This window comes from Mauremys reevesii, linkage group 8 (assembly GCF_016161935.1).
Source record: "Mauremys reevesii isolate NIE-2019 linkage group 8, ASM1616193v1, whole genome shotgun sequence".
In the NCBI taxonomy this organism is placed as follows: Eukaryota; Metazoa; Chordata; order Testudines; family Geoemydidae; genus Mauremys; species Mauremys reevesii.
The window spans coordinates 80,716,980-80,732,726 of NC_052630.1; the positions used below are offsets into that span (position 1 = coordinate 80,716,980).

The following is a 15,747-nucleotide window of genomic DNA, read 5'->3' on the forward strand; positions in this document are numbered from 1 at the left end:
GGAAAGCCTCTGGCCCACTGGGCCGGTTTGTTTACCTGCCACGTCCGCAGGTTCAGCTGATCGCGGCTCCCACTGGCTGCGGTTCGCCGCTCCAGGCAAATGGGAGCTGCAGGAAGGGCGGCCAGCACATCCCTCGGCCCACGCCGCTTCCCGCAGCCCCCATTGGCCTGGAGTGGCGAACCACAGCCAGTGGGAGCCGCAATCGGCCGAACCTGCGGACGTGGCAGGTAAACAAACCGGCCCAACACGCTAGGGGCTTTCTTTGAACAAGTGGCAGACCAGCTTTGAGAACCACTGCCCTAGCTCGTATTTTCTTGGGGGAAGATCTCAAAGTGGGTGCTGCTTTATCTAGCTAGTAACTCTGGTGGTTATCCATTGAGAGTCGTTAGAATGATTGAAGTAAGAGAATTGTTTGAGAAGGTGTAATCTGTCTTTGGGTGGAGCTGTGAAATGCGAGGGGTAGGATGAATAAACAAGTAGAGGGAAATACAAGAATCTTCTGCAGGCCTGTTTGAAATTACCACAAAAATTCCAAATTTCTGAAGAACCATGGAGAAATGTTTTTTAAAAGTACCCCAAGGTTTCCCGTGCTATATTAGATACTGATCAGTATAAATAATATTGTGGGAGAGACAGTGACTCAGCCTTCGTGTGTACCTCTTTATCACTATCACAAGCAATAACTTCCACCCTGGGAATATCACTAGGATCAGTGCTGCTGCTGACAAAAATGTTTGGCACAAAATCACTCTGCACCGGAGGCTAATGCCGTTTTAAGGTCTACAACAACTGCAGCACTCATCTGTCTGTGAGCACCTACTTACGCTTTATATCCTGGCAATAGAAACAATGAGTTTGTTAGGAAATTTAAATTGTGTAGGGGAAGAATAACCCAGTATAAGTATGCAAGTTCTCATCTGTTTGGTTTGGGGTGGTTTTGTTTTGGATATTGCAATTTCTAATGCTCACTGCCAGTCAGATATTCTCAGCCATTAGACCAGCACTTTGTGGGGAGCCAGTGATACTTCTGACTGTCGCAGCAATCTTATGAAGCCAGTTGAAGGCCCTGAGGAGATGTCCCCATCAGAAGAACTGGAACAGCTGATTATCAAAAAGATAAATGGCCGTGCTTGGTCTTCCATATTCTTCTGGTCTGGCAATGATCATGTCATGGCACTGCCTTCACACTCAGGAGGCCAGGATTCCTATTCCTTCAAGATGAAACAAATGTACACCTGTTTCATTGTGGATGTGCTTTAGCATAATGACTCAGCAGTCATTGACTAATAATGGAGCTGCCTGCTATAGCTTTGGCTAATTCAGCCTACAGAAATGAAAACATGGGTTGTATTTCTAGTTGCAAATTAAGGTGTGGGGTTTTAACCAATAATGTACAGTAGCTTTGGTTTACAAGAACTATGCAGAACCATGACTACAGTGAAATTAAAGTAAAGTATGAATGCTTAAATGTAAATCATTCTTCTGAGGGTAAAAAAATATCTGACTCAAGAAGGAAAGATCACAGTCTAGTCTCAAACTTAATCTGCCTGTAGATATAGCAAATTTCATAATAAACATGTTGTGCAATACTTTAATTTCCTTATTTTTCCAAGTGAAAACAAATGGTCCTTGTTTAGTGGGAGGGTGTAAAGCTGGCAAGTTATTGTTAATCCATGGACCCTTCGTCTTAATGGAGCAAAGTCCAAACAGAAAGACTTTTGTTAATGTAAAATAAAACAAAAAGCCAAGAAAGTTATTGAAGATTACTGTGGTATACCTAAAATGAGACTAATGTCTTGCGTAGAGACCAGTTATGGGTCCAGAGAGGAGAATATTTGAGACCTCCCAGGACTGAGACTTTATGTGTTCCTAGCTTCTGTTTGTCAAGAGGGTGGAGATGGATGGCCGGAGAGAGATCACTTGATCATTACCTGTTTGTTAGGTTCACTCCCTCTGGGGCACCTGGCATTGGCCACAGTCAGTAGACAGGATACTGGGCTGGATGGACCTTTGGTCTGACCCAGTATGGCCGTTCTTATGTTTATGCTTAAATATAGAGGACGTTAATTAAAAAGAGACCGAGTTGGAATCGTCCCAATCTCTAGGTATTTGTGTATGCTACATTTCTAGCAGTGAAAGAGAATGCATAACCTGCTTGTTTAATTTCAAGAGGTAATAGTCCACTGCACAGCAGAAAAAAGTTCAGATATTTAGGAGGCATGGGTCAGTAAAAATATTTGTACTGTTTACCATAGGAAGCCGATAACAGAGGAGGAGTCTTAGTAACTTATGCTGTGTAATCATGAGTTCAGGTAACAAACCCTCAAACCTGTTTGAGTGTATTTTATCTTTGACATGGAGTTATGGCTGCTTAGATAAATTAATACAAAAGAGCTTCTATCGGTAGTGCATAAAACTTCAGACAAAAAAGAAATGCAAGAGTTCAACTCTGATGTGCCTTCAGCTTCTCTAGGTGTTTCTCAAAGTGGTATTTTTATTGTGTTTTTAACTTCTACATGCTGTGCCTGTGTTTTGTTGCACCATTTAGTTTGGAAGAGGCCTGTGAGCTAAGTTGTTTGCTTTTATTTGACCATAGCTAGATGGTGATTAACTCAACTGCGTGAGTTAATCAATGCTCTGGAAGTTTTCTGTTTTTATATAGACTTTTTTTTTCAATTGCGGATTAAATATGGCATGAATCTTCAAAACTGGGCTTTACATTAGATTTTCCTTCTAATCTAAGTGATGTCAGACAATGGCAGAAAAAAATAATAGTGGAATGTGTTGGCCATAAGTTTGCATGTATTAATGCATGTTTTGAGTGTGTAAAGTAGAGTGAAATAAATGGACAACCTTTCGTGGCTGGTCTCTACTAGCAGTATGATTGTTACGATTTTCATTAAACATCTTCTTTGTTCTAGTGCAATGTTCAGCTGCCAAAGAATCAACATACTCAAACGTGTTTCCAGGGAACCAGTCGTCATTGAATTATCTGAGACCCAAGAAGCAGCAGCCTCAGATGTTGGATTTGAGCAGTACTGAAATGTCAGGGGTACGTAGGCCCAGACCAGCCAGACTAGACAGTCCCTCAAGTAATCGCTACGCAGGAGACTGGAGCAGTTGTGGGGAAAACTACTTTTTGGATCCAAAGGAGACTCTAAATGAAGCAGACTATGATGATGTTCCTTCAGAAGATACAGAAAGTGGGGAAGATTGCAGCAAAGTAGATGGACCAGATAGACTGATTGAACACGCAAAATCCAGGTCTAAAGAGCATACATTTCAGACCTATTTGACAATGCAAACAATAGATTCAGCAGTGGACCACAGAGTAAACCTCAAAGACCTGCAAGAAAGTATTGATACTCTGATAGGAAACTTGGAGCGGGAACTCAACAAAAACAAACTAAATATTACTTACTAATTTCCTTACACGATACCTGCTGTTGATACCTCCCTGTTCCTCCACTCGCCTCCTCAAAAAAGTCTGTCTGTGGTTTTTTAATGCATTGTGGAATAATCTGTGGCCTCCCTTGGATAAACAAATCCAATTTAGCCAATCCATTATTGTGGATAATTTTTCTTCTCATTAGAAGAATACATTGGCCTCACCCTCAGTGATTTAAGTTGGCCTTTTAGACTATGCGAAATGATGTTAGGAAGAAGTGATTTCCGCCCCCTCACGGTACTATGCGCTTATGATGCTTGGACAGTATGTGACAGGAGCGAAGGTGCCATCTTTGTCTGCTCTGTGTAGCAACAGCACTCTTCGTTCCTGAAACTTTATACCTGGTACAGACATTCCTCTTAGTAGAGGATTAGTGTTTCTTGGCCTGTGATTTGCAGCATGAACTTTAGGTAGATCCCATTCTCCCATCTATGTCACCTTTTCATTTGCAATGCAAAGGCTGCTATGAAAAAATGCTTTTTATACATATATAAAAGTTTAACTGTACAAAATATTATTGTATTCCTGTATTAACACTTTTCAGTAATTATTTAAACCTGCAAAAATTAAATATTTTTCTAACCTTGTTTGTATATATTTATGTACATGTTTGTATAGTTATATTGGGAAGCGGGAAGTCTGAATTAGATAAGGAAACCGTTTCTAAATAGCTCCACATTGTGATGCCAAAATAAGGATTCACTTGAGCAATGTAGCATTTGATTTTACGCACAGAAATATGTGCCGAGAGAGGACATAGTGAATGATTAATATAAATGACCTTGTGTCACATGTTGTGCTTCAGTTCACAGCTGTTGACTATTAACTACATTAATAAACCATCCAGTTTAATTTTAAGAAGTATTCCAGCATTTCCTAAGTGTTTCCAGTGAACCTGTCTGTTCCCTGTAAAGGTGCCCTTCAAGCAAAGAAGGGGGATGGAAAGGATTATGCTATTTTTTTTTAATCCTTTCTGACGTATGAAGAAGGTCTGAAAGGGTTTTGGGTTTTAAAGCTTTTATTTTGGGGGGGGGGGGTGCTTTTTCTTTTATCTTAGAAATAGCAGACTGTTAAATCTTTAATACCTTTGAAGGTCATCTTGCATGATTCAGATGCTCATTGGGAACTTGGAGGTGATAAATACCTATGAAAGGCAGTCCCCCCTACCCCAGTGTTTTAATTAAATAAGTGTTAACCAAAACAAACAAAATCAAGAGTTTTAAAGAGTCAGAAGGAAAATCACATCCCCTCTCAATTAATCAGATTTCATTTCCTTGGTATCTGTGATCTCATAATACAGTCAAAGCTCCCATCATCTAGAGTCTTCCATGGCAGGTAACTGAATTTCTAAAATAAAAAAAGCTGAGGAAATATTTGTTAAATTTAAAAAAAAATCCCAAGCCACCTTTGTAACATCATAACAAGCAAAAGGGCACAAACTCACAGCATTTTTACTGAGAATCCAAACATCCAGTCTTAATCAACTAGCAGTATAGGATTTAATTTTCTTCTTTCTTTTCACTATGTCTGCATCCTTCCATATCTTTCCTATTGCCCTCTGGTAAGTGCTTTTAGCTAGTACAGTCTTCTATATATTGCCAGGTTTTATAATTATTTATTTACAGTAGAATGACATTGAGAATTAGGGTACAATTTTACTACCTTTTTCTAAAGGAATATCTTAGCATGGTTTCAAATGGTTTATTCATTCTCATTAATTTATTTTTGTTATAAATGTTAAAATATGCAATACAATATTGTTTTAAATGTAAATTTAACCTGACACATTTATCAATAAATCAATGTATTTTTTTAAACTTTTATACAGAATGTGTATAATTTTTAAACTATAAATTTTAATTCTAAATAAAAATTTGAATTCAGAATAAATGTGATCAAGTCTTGTAAGTGGTTATTTAATATACTTTCATTTAAGATATCTACTGTACATATCTATGTTTTGGCAGAATATATTAATTGTTCGATAGATACTCTAGTGGTTTGCAGAAATTTTTTTTCAGTCACTTGGAGAATTTTGTTTTCTAGATTGCATTTGCATTCACATAGGATTTTAAAAAAATTAATGCAATAGCATTTTTACATCTGTTTTTGTAAGCAACTTTGAAAACCAGTGTTTTTGATGGCTGTTCTTGGTATGTTACAAAGATATGCTGACAGTTTTGGACAATCAGTTTCCATATAGTTTGTATAAATATATTTCGTATTAAAATATTTTTGTATAAATATTCTTTGGTAAACCAGACTATTTCTTAAATTCTCTGTGTTTACAATATAGACTACAAACGGCTCCATTATGCAAAAGTATTTGGTGGAAATGTCTTTGTTTTTTTTTATTTTTTAATGTACAGTCGTATTTCCTGGTCTGAATATTGCATTAACATTTTATGCAGCAAACACATTCCTTTATCAAAATTAATTTAAACTTTAATATCTTAACATTAGAACACAGTAATCAGATGACCTGTAACGAATTACTTGAATTAATGTCAAGCTCATGAGTTGTTTAATTATACTAAAGCTTCCCTTTTCAGAGATCTTGTATAAGGGATCTCGCTGCAGGTAAACAAAATTTATTTTGCAGTTTGAATGATTGTGGTTGCTGTGTTTGCATTTAAATGGTTTTATGTCAACATCCTGTAATATTTTGGTGTCCTGTAAACATTTTGTTTGTTATATACTGTGCCTATTCACATATCTGTTTATATAATAATATTCAAGTGCATCCTTCTGTCAGACTTAGCGTTGTAAAAGATTCTTAAAGAGCTGGATTAGTATGTGAATTCCCCATGACCAGGGAAGTTAAATGCAGGGATTAGAAGAGCGTAGTTCTAGCAAAATGGAAATGAGCATTTCTTCTAATAGGTTTTCATGGCCTACAAGAGATGAGCCTCAGGTTCTGCAGTCTTTACTCAGACAAAACTCCCAAAGAACTCCATGGATAAGCCCTGAAACGCTTATGGTTGCCACAGATTCATCGCGATTCACAAAGACAGAAAACAAAAGAGCCGCGCTGCGGAAAGAGTGAATGCCGGAAAGTGTGAATGATGGGATGCACGTTGGCACACGGGGTTGCGACACACCGCACAATTCCTCCCCTTCCCACAATACTCAGCGCCAAAAATGGGCGGGAATGGGACGAGGTGCCTGTGGGATAGCTGCCCACAATGCACAGCGCTGGTGAAAGTGCTGGAGTGTGTGTGGCCACACTGCAGCGCTGGTGTGTGTGGCCACACTCCACCGCTGGCCCACACACACACTGCACCAGCGCCGCTGTAACTCCCAGCGCTGCAACTTGTAAGTGTAGCCAAGCCCTTAGTAATAAACTACAATTTCTTGAGTTCCCCATTTTTGTGTGTTTTTCCAGTATACTTCATGAAGGTGGTAGTGCCGTGCTTTACACTCTGCCGGGCTTCTTACTACCAGAAGGGATTTAAAACCTAGATGTTAGAGAACATAATAGAATGCACAGGCAGACTCTCTTTGAGCTTTGTGGCCTTTCTACTGTCCCAGATAATGAAGAAGTTAGATGCAAATGAAGATAACACAGAAACATGTTAAGAAATCTTACCCAACTCACTACCACGCAAACTGCTTTTCCATAAGAAAAGTGTGGTCATTTATATATTTGTACATGTGTCTGTTGATGCACATACAGAATGCTTGGGGAAAGCACCAATCAAGTGACTTAATTTACAGTCCAGTGGAAATAGGAGAATGGTACCAAGATCTGTACTTCTGATAATGCTTAGCCACTGTCTTACAAAATGATCACAACACTTATCAGTAGATCTCAAAGGTAAGGACCATTTCGCATATGGGGAAACTTAAGACACAAAGTTTAGCTGATTTGCTCTTGGTCATACAGTAAGACAGTGGCAAAGCTGGGGCAGAATCTATCACTGATGATGTCCAGTTAGCTATTCTGTGTCTCTGGCTATATACATCTCAGTAGCCATAGCAATGTGCACCTGCTTTGCGAAGGAAACTTCAGCTGCTTCCCTCAGAACAAAGGTGTTTATTATTGTTTGTCGACACTCCTACCCTGGCTGAGCTAGTGAATATCTCTGTCTGAACTTGAAGCAGTTGGAGAAGTAAAGCTGGAATACTTCCATTTAGACATGTTATGGTTGACCGGGAAGCCAGGCCTGCCTCTGGGCATTTATTTATCCCAGTTTGAGGAAAGGGTGAGGTTAGGTCTGGTTGCTGTGAGATTTCTGATGTGAGTTCTCCAGGCTAGAAGCAGAGAGAATCTCCACTCAGCTGTTTTGTTTCCTCCACAACAACTGGAAGAACGAAATTTTTGAAGCTGGTGGTTCTCAACTTCTTCTCAGTCTCCCTTTAGCAATCACAGGCCTTCCCACTGACAACTAGGCTGCTTGGTGATTTTGGGACAACATGAAAACAAATTTGTTTTGGGCGGGGTATGATGTGGCAGCTTGGTTAAACCTCTACTCTCCAGAGCCTAGTTTGTTTCTGTGCTGTTTATTTCTTCTCTCTAGGTATAGGTCTTTATGTATCTTACTGGTGACTGTCCCGACCATAGCTCCCACAACTCCCCAGGTCACGTTGCACTTTGGTTCTGCACTCTCGCGCGTTTGTGAACCTTCTTATTCTGTGGTCATCTTGCAAATATGAGCACCATTGAATTTGTTCTAAAGAAACACCTGACAAAGCACTGCCCTTATTGCAGCTTGTTCTTTCCCTTTTCTCTTTCAGTTTAATTGATCAAAAAAGCCTCTGAAGACCCAGAGTGCTCTACTGGACTACAACTGGCAGGAAGTAGTATTGTTTCAAGACTGTCAGATGTAACTACTGAGACACTTGGAAGTTCCAGTTTGTGAACTATTCATAAGCTATTTATGAAAGTCTGTATTAACTTTGCACAGCGACCATGTAGTATGTGCTGAGAGGATCAAATAAATATGGAGTAAAAGGGTGTGAGTCAGTAAACCAAAACCCACAACACTCTGATGTTTCCAATTAGGTGTGTGTGTGCTGTGTGCACAGTCATTGGAAAGTTTTTCCCCTAGCAGCACCCGTCGGGTTGGCGGTGGAGCCCCCTGGAGTGGCGCCTTCATGGCGCCGAATATATGACCCTGCCAACCCAGCCCCTCCTCAGTTCCTTCTTACCACCAGTGATGGTCATTGGAACTGCGGTCGCTTGCATAGCAAGTGCTTCCCTTAGTGTTTATAGTAGCTGTTCGTTTGTAGTTGTAGTTTGTAGATAAGGTATTGAGGGTGGGGCTACCCCCCAATCCCTTCCCCTTCCCCTGGGTTCCGGGGCATGCCTCAGTCCCAAGGGTTTAAGCTTTGCAGAACCTGCAGTAAGCCTATGCTAACAGGCGACCCCCACGACGCATGCCTAAAGTTTCTGGGGGAGAAGTACGAGACAGAAGTGCAGGATCTGTAATGCATTCCACCCCGGGACAAAGAAAGAGTGAGACTTCCGTCTTAAAGAGCTTTTGATGCAGGGGTGGCTCCAGACCCCAGCATGCCAAGCGCGTGCTTTGGGCAGCATGCCACGGGGGGTGCTCTGCCGGTCCCGGGAGGGCGGCAGGAGGCTCCGGTGGACCTCCCGCAGGCGTGCCTGCGGAGGGTCCGCTGGTCCCGCGGCTCCAGTGGAGCATCTGCAGGCACGCCTGCGGGAGGTCCACCAGAGCTATGGGACCAACGGACCCTCCGCAGGCACGTCCGCAGGACCGGCGACCAACAGAGAGCCCCCTGCGGCGTGCCGCCGTGCTTGGGGCGGCAAAATGGCTAGAGCCGCCCCTGTTTTGATGGAGTCTGCTCTTTGCCCCAAGCCTGCCGCAGACCACCAGGACACAGCACCGAGCGTCTCTGTGTGGCGCTTCCCAGCCTCCGTGTGCAACAAGGTGCCGAGGAAGGACTCTGGCCTACAAGACCCTTGGCACCGGCGCTCCCCAGCACTGCAGGTTGCGGAGACAACCCAGCACCTCTCTCACTACCCAGTGCCACACAAGTGGCACAGGAAGACTGATGGAATCACTCCCCCGTGCCAAAGACAGTGGTGCCGGCGGGCGCAGCAGCAGTGCATCCTATGCAGGAGTACTCGGCGCCAAGAGCACCGGAGTCGGTGCCATCAACTTTGGTCCCATTAAGGGGACCATTGAGTCCAGTGCCCAGCAACACTCCTGAAAGGCAATCCTCACGTGGAGGAGTTAGACGTGCCATCCACCCCGGAAACTTTTGAAGCTGCTAGGGATCTGATTGCCATGACCATACCTCAGCCCCCGGCAGTCAGAGACAAGCCTCCGGTGCTGCAATGACCTGCACCATCTAGAGGCAAGCCAGCAATGATGAGGCAGTCGCACTCCCCAGCTCAGCACTGCTCCTGATCTTCCGTGTTATGACACCATTTGCCGGAGATGGGTTCCAGGAAAGGCTCCCTGACACCATTGGGGCGGCGATCACCCTCCCCGACATCAAGGGTGGAGCAGCACCAGTTTTTCGGCACCGGCTCCTCAGCACTGGTCCCTGTCGCAGTACCCATCGGTGCCGCGATGGTCCTCACAGTCGAGGCTGGCTTAGTTGGACTCGGATGCGGAATCCTTCTATTTGCGACATAGCCAGCACAAGTCAAGCAGGCACCAGCACGATGAAGGTGTGGTGCCTTGGCACCCTCAGTGGCAGCCCCCTGCACAGTGGCCCTTTTGGAACCCCTGGGCTTACCACCAGGCCCAGGGGGTCTTTTTCCAGGGGCTTCCGGTCAGTGGCCTCTGAAAGTCGAACTCCCCCACCGCCCAGAGACTGACCTATGTCTTGGGGCTCCAAGACGACGACAGCACAAAGCCTGCCACCCATCCAGGCCATCGCGACAACGGTCAGTGCTGAGGTCCTCGGCACTGGGCAGGAGGACTCAAGAGAGCTGGAGGGTCAGGAAGACCCTGCACCACCTCTGGCCTCCTCATCCTCGGATGAGGTGGTGGTGGCAGGAGCTTCGGCCTCAGGACAACCCCCTCCCTTCCACAATCGACCACAAAGCCGACCAGGACCTGCTACCCAGGATTGCCTGCAACATGGGGTTGCAGGCGGAGGAGGTAGTCAAACCTAGGACCCCATGGTGGACATCTTGGCTCCGGAAGGGCCATCCAGGGTAGCTCTGCCACTGAAAAAAATGATCCAGAGCAACTTTGACTCTATAACAGATCCCTCCATCTATCCCATCTACCGCTAAAGGAGTTAAGTGGAAGTACTTCATACCCTCTAAAGGGTATGAATATCTCTTCTCGCACCTGCAGCCCTGCTCCTTAGTGGTGACCATGGTTAACAAGGAGGAGAAACAGGGGCAGCAGGGACTGACTCCCAAATCAAAGGAGTCAAAATGGATAGACCTTTTCGGTATAAAGGTTTACTCAACTGGAGGCCTGCAGATAAGGATAGCTAACCAGCAGGCTATCCTCAGTAGATATAACTCCACCCAGACCTCACCCAGAATTCCTTCCAAAAGTGATGATGCAGCATTTGGCAGAGCGGCGCTCCAATCAGCCATTCCATAACTCCAACCCTACCGCCTAGGTGGGGCTTGGGAGTCACCTAATTCGATCGATATGAGCAATCACTCGAAGAAAAAAAGGTTACTCACCTTCTTGTAACTGTTGTTCTTCAAGATCTGTTGCTCATATCCATTCCAAACCCACTCACCTTCCCCTCTGTCGGAGTATCTGGTAAGAAGGAACTGAGGAGGGGCCGGGTCGGCAGGGTCAGATATTCGGCACCATGAAGGTGCCACTACAGGGGCTCCACAGCTGACCCGATAGGAGTTGCTAAGGGAAAAACTTTCTGATGACTGTGCATGCGGCGTGCACACACCTAATTGGAATGGATGTGAACAACACATCTTGAAGAACAACAGTTACGAGAAGGTGAGTAACCACTTTTTCTCCTTCTAAATCTTGTAGGCCATTATGTGAAAATGGAAGACATGTACTCCTCTCACTGGACATAACTTTCACTCTACAGAAGACCCTATTGTGTAACTCAATTGGTGTCAGGGAAAATATCTTGCCTTGTAATGCTATTTCTCTGAAGCTACTGTCTCACAGGAGTTTTGCGTTTGGGTCAATAATATTTACTGCTGGCAGGGGAAGAAAGTGTTGTACAGGATTCTAGTGCAATTATTTACTTTGTCTAAAATGCCCTGACAAAGCCAGTTCCCGCCTCTAACTAAACAAGTACTCTGAGGTAATATCTTTTATTGGACCAAGTTAGGATGGTGAGAGCAGACAAAGTGATGGAGGCAGCCTGGCCCCCGCATCCATCCCTCTTGCCAGTACCCTGGTTCCCTGCTCCGTTGACCTGATGCCCACGGGGACCAGGGCACTGGCAGCAGAGCTGAGGGGCCCTTGCTACTCTGCTCTCACCATCCTCCTCCTGACTGGGTCCAATGGGAATATCAGAAGAAGACTCAGAATTTCCTCCATTGGACAGAGATGTCGTCTTATAAAGCCTGCATTTGGGGCAACATGGACCAAATGGAGCTGGTTGCAGCCTCTTAACCCTCCTAGTACTTAAGGAAAAAACTGCAGCTACTTTTCAACATCAGAGCCACCATAGTGTAGGGCTTTTGCCCATTTTTAGCAGTATTTTTGTCATGACATGCAGGGCAGGTCCATTTCTGCAGCCACGCAACTGTACAAACAAAGGCAGGGAATGAGTTAAATTTCATAGCTCTTGAAAAAACAGTGGCTCTTTAAATCATGAAAAGTCAAGCTCCTGGAATTTGGTGACTGGGTAGAATTCAGGATGGGGGCAGAACTGCTGCTGCCTGCAGTGTTACCACTGTCCGTGCACAGATTGAACAGTGTTTTCCCTCACTCGTTCCCTTAGTTCAGAACTGACCTTGATGTTCTGTGAAGTCCAGGGAGTCTGGCTTTCAAGTCCTGTTTGCTTGCCTAGTAGAATGCTTTTTCTGAACTCTTTAAATGCTCCTGTCAAGTCAGTTTTCCTGATTACTGCATCAAAGCCATAGGAGCAGATGTCTTTGCAGAAGCCAGGGCAAGGTAGCTATTTAGGGTCACTTTTACTAGAAATTGGCTGATTTCGGGGTAGGGTAACAGCACACCTGGATTTCTCTCTGGGACTGGCAAGGAGAAGCTCTGAGCATTATGTGCTGTTCTGGTGCAAGAACAGAGAGAGAACAGAGGCAGGAGGAGTAGATAAGATCCAGGCCAAGACCCATAGCTTGTGTAAATGGGCATAGCTGCAATATTACCACAAACTGAGGATCTGGTCCCCAAGGGGTTAAAATCGTTATGCAGGGGCCTAGGTTCTGTAGGCCCCTATGTGAAGTAAGATGTACCAGGCTCATCCCAGTTCCTCCCAATCTGAAATACATTCTTCACCCTCCCCTCCACACTTCCTCCAAAGAAGCCACTGAGAACAGCTGGCACTTCATAGTGTATCCACTCACAAACCAGCAACAGTTGAGAGAATTTTATCATGGGATTATATTGAATTGTGTTGTCTCTAAGGCCAGACTGTTGTAAGCAATTTTAGAATAGTTTGACCCCCACAGGAGCCTATATCTGTAGTGCTTAGCAGGACTTTTCCAACCTGAAAGGAAGTGAAACATTTTCTTTTAATTGCACAAAAACTCCTAGTCACTAGAAAGTGTTTTGCCAGATCACATGGTATTTGTGCACTGACTGAGGCAGTAGGTGTTGGGATAGACAGGTCTGTAATTCACCGAGATCCACACCACCTCTTGGCTGAGGTGATAAACCTGTTACAAATAACTTTGTGAGGTTAGTGGCAGTTGGTCCTTTCTGCTGTGCTGTGCCTGTAGACAACACCAAATAACTTTGAGATTTACATTTTGCATTTTACTCCTTTTTTTCTTTTAAACTTAATGTCCAAACATTTTCATTATTAATGAAACATGGGGAGAAGTCAGATCTGATCACTAGGCTTTATGTATCTGATCCACATATTATACTTCAAACTGTGCAGATTTGTTTTGGTTTAATGAATGAGAATCATCTCCCAGAAAAACAGACATTTTCCTTTAGAAAATTCTGGTGGATACATTAGCACAAGTGCCAGGGGTTGCAGTTCAGCTCATGTTACTTGCACAGAAGATTTTATGTGGATTACATGGACAATAAAAGATGCAGGACAGCACTTTTTTTAAAAAAGAGATGATCTAATACTTACTATACGGCCAGCTTTCCTAACCCCTTTTAAACAATGATTTTGCTTTTCAAATTAATTTTGCACCTGCCTTGTTTATTTGAAAAAAAAACCACTCTAAAATATCTTGAATGTTGTTTAATATTCTCCCTCCTCCATGGCTGTGCCCAGTAATTAGAATTAGGATATTTATGTTTTATAATTTGTAAAGTAACTTGTATGCTTTGTTCTCTGAATGCTTGGAGTTGCCTTTAGAGTTGCTATAACAATCAGTTCTGAACCTAGAGGGCTGTGGGGCGGAGGTTTTTTTCCCCTCTTTTTTCCTTTTAAGTTAAGATGATGGAGATATTGGCCATCTCACTACAAGTAACAGAGTGAAACAGGAATTCCAGCTGTCTGTGCATTCAGCTTCATTATTTAGCACTAAGGGCATATGTTTAAGTTAGTAGATAGCCCAAGATTGTGAGGAAGAATGACTAATGAAGACAATGCAGCCAGACAGTGATACTCGTGAATCATGGATGAGTCTGCACTAATACAATTTAATCACTCTCTCATAAGGAAACTGTTGCAGTAGGAGATCCTATGGACCACAACAGAATGATAGGGCTGTTTATTGCTCCTGCTTATCCAAGCAGAGAATACCTACCTTGGAGAAATGCAGAGGCAGTACTCCCTCTGGAGATGGGCTTTCTACCCACCCTTTCTGGGACCACTCTGAGTGTCTCGCAGGATCATCCTCCCAAGGGCTCTTGGGCATGGAAGGAAGTAGGGAGCCAGTTGTTTTCTGCAGCATATCCCCTGCAAACCTAGCAGATTTCTAGATGGAACTCCCAGGGTTAATGTTTTAGCTTCTACCGGGGCTCCCCTCAGCAGTCTCTTAGGAGCACCCAGAGGAGATTCACAGGATGAATTCCGACCAGCATGCCGTAGTGGGGCAGCTGTCCATGTTGGATGGTGATTGGGGCCTTCCCTTCACTGCAGATTTCGCAGCCCTCCAGGAAAGCCCTCTTGAGGGGATGCTTTCCAGGTCACCCCACAAGGTTCACCATATGGTGGTTTGCTGGGTCTCTAGATTTGAATTTGAATCATGGACCTAGAGATGAAAGGCTCCTACATCCCATTACTGATCCCATCAGGCATCCACTTCCACTTTGTCCAGTCCAGTTTGAAATGACTCAAGCAATAGATTAATAGATTCCAAGGCCAGAAGGATCATCTAATCTGACTTCCTGTACAACATAAGTCCTAGAACTTCCCCAAAATAATTCCTAAAGCAGAGCTTTTAGAAAACTTCCAATCTTGGTAGGAGTTTAGCCCCTCCCTTGGGAGGTGGTTCCACAGTCTAATTGATGATGCTGTAATGACATTTTCTTCAATAGCCTAAACTTTCCTTTGCTCAGTATCATCTTGGCCTTTCAATAGATAACTAGAATGATTGATTACTTTTCTCAGTCATTTCAGTCTTCAGTGGCTGCAACTGCCTGCAACAAGGGCACCCTGCAGTGAACTTTTAGATCACATTTTAGTTTGTGAAATCCATTCTTCTAGGTGGCTGTATGTTCAACAAGCTGTGTACTCCATGTGCTGTACCTCATCTGCTTTTCCAGGATTCTCATTTTTAAGCTATGCCTTGGACTTTGCCCTCTGGTGCCCTTGTCTTTAAAACCTCTTTCAATTTGTATAATTGGGGTGTTGCTATTCAAAGAGACCTGCAAAATGTTAGCGATTGGTCAAGTTCTTGATGGAATTTGGGTGAAGGTTTACTGAGTGAAGTGAACTGTTTTTTTTCCTGCAGTGCAACATGTTTGGATGTTTCTGTACTGGTATGTCAATAAAGGTAGGTGAAGCTATTCCAAAGTGTTCTAGAAGTAGAGGGAAAAATCCCCAACAAAAGTAGATACTCAGGGTTTTTACAGGATAAATTTGATAAGCCAGGGACACATCTGGTTGCTCTGTTGCCAGGCCACAAACCTCTGACTGCAAGATGTAGGGTTCCCCCGCCTCCCCCCACACAGTAAAAACAATTTAGTCCTTGAAATAGCATGTCATGTTCCAGAACAGTGGGTTTTTAAGTGAAAGATGATGGTTTCCCCCATCCACCTGCACCAGTGTAACTTTGGTGAAAT

The 15,747-nt window shown here is 43.6% G+C and overlaps 1 protein-coding gene across 7 annotated transcripts in view; it reads left to right on the forward strand.

Moving 5' to 3' along the window:
• Positions 1-8,401, forward strand: part of SYDE2 (synapse defective Rho GTPase homolog 2) — a 56,702-nt gene extending 48,301 nt beyond the window's left edge. For 4 of the 7 annotated variants that reach the window (XM_039485979.1, XM_039485973.1, XM_039485974.1 and 1 more), the window contains one exon: positions 2,922-5,226. In XM_039485979.1, coding sequence (XP_039341913.1) covers positions 2,922-3,424 — 503 coding nt within the window. In that variant the 3' untranslated portion in view covers positions 3,425-5,226. Of the gene's footprint in view, positions 1-975; positions 1,340-2,255; positions 2,313-2,921; positions 5,227-8,185 lie in introns of those variants that run through there. The other 3 variants (XM_039485976.1, XM_039485977.1, XM_039485975.1) reach the window with 3 other exon arrangements.
• Positions 8,402-15,747: the final 7,346 nt, after the last annotated feature.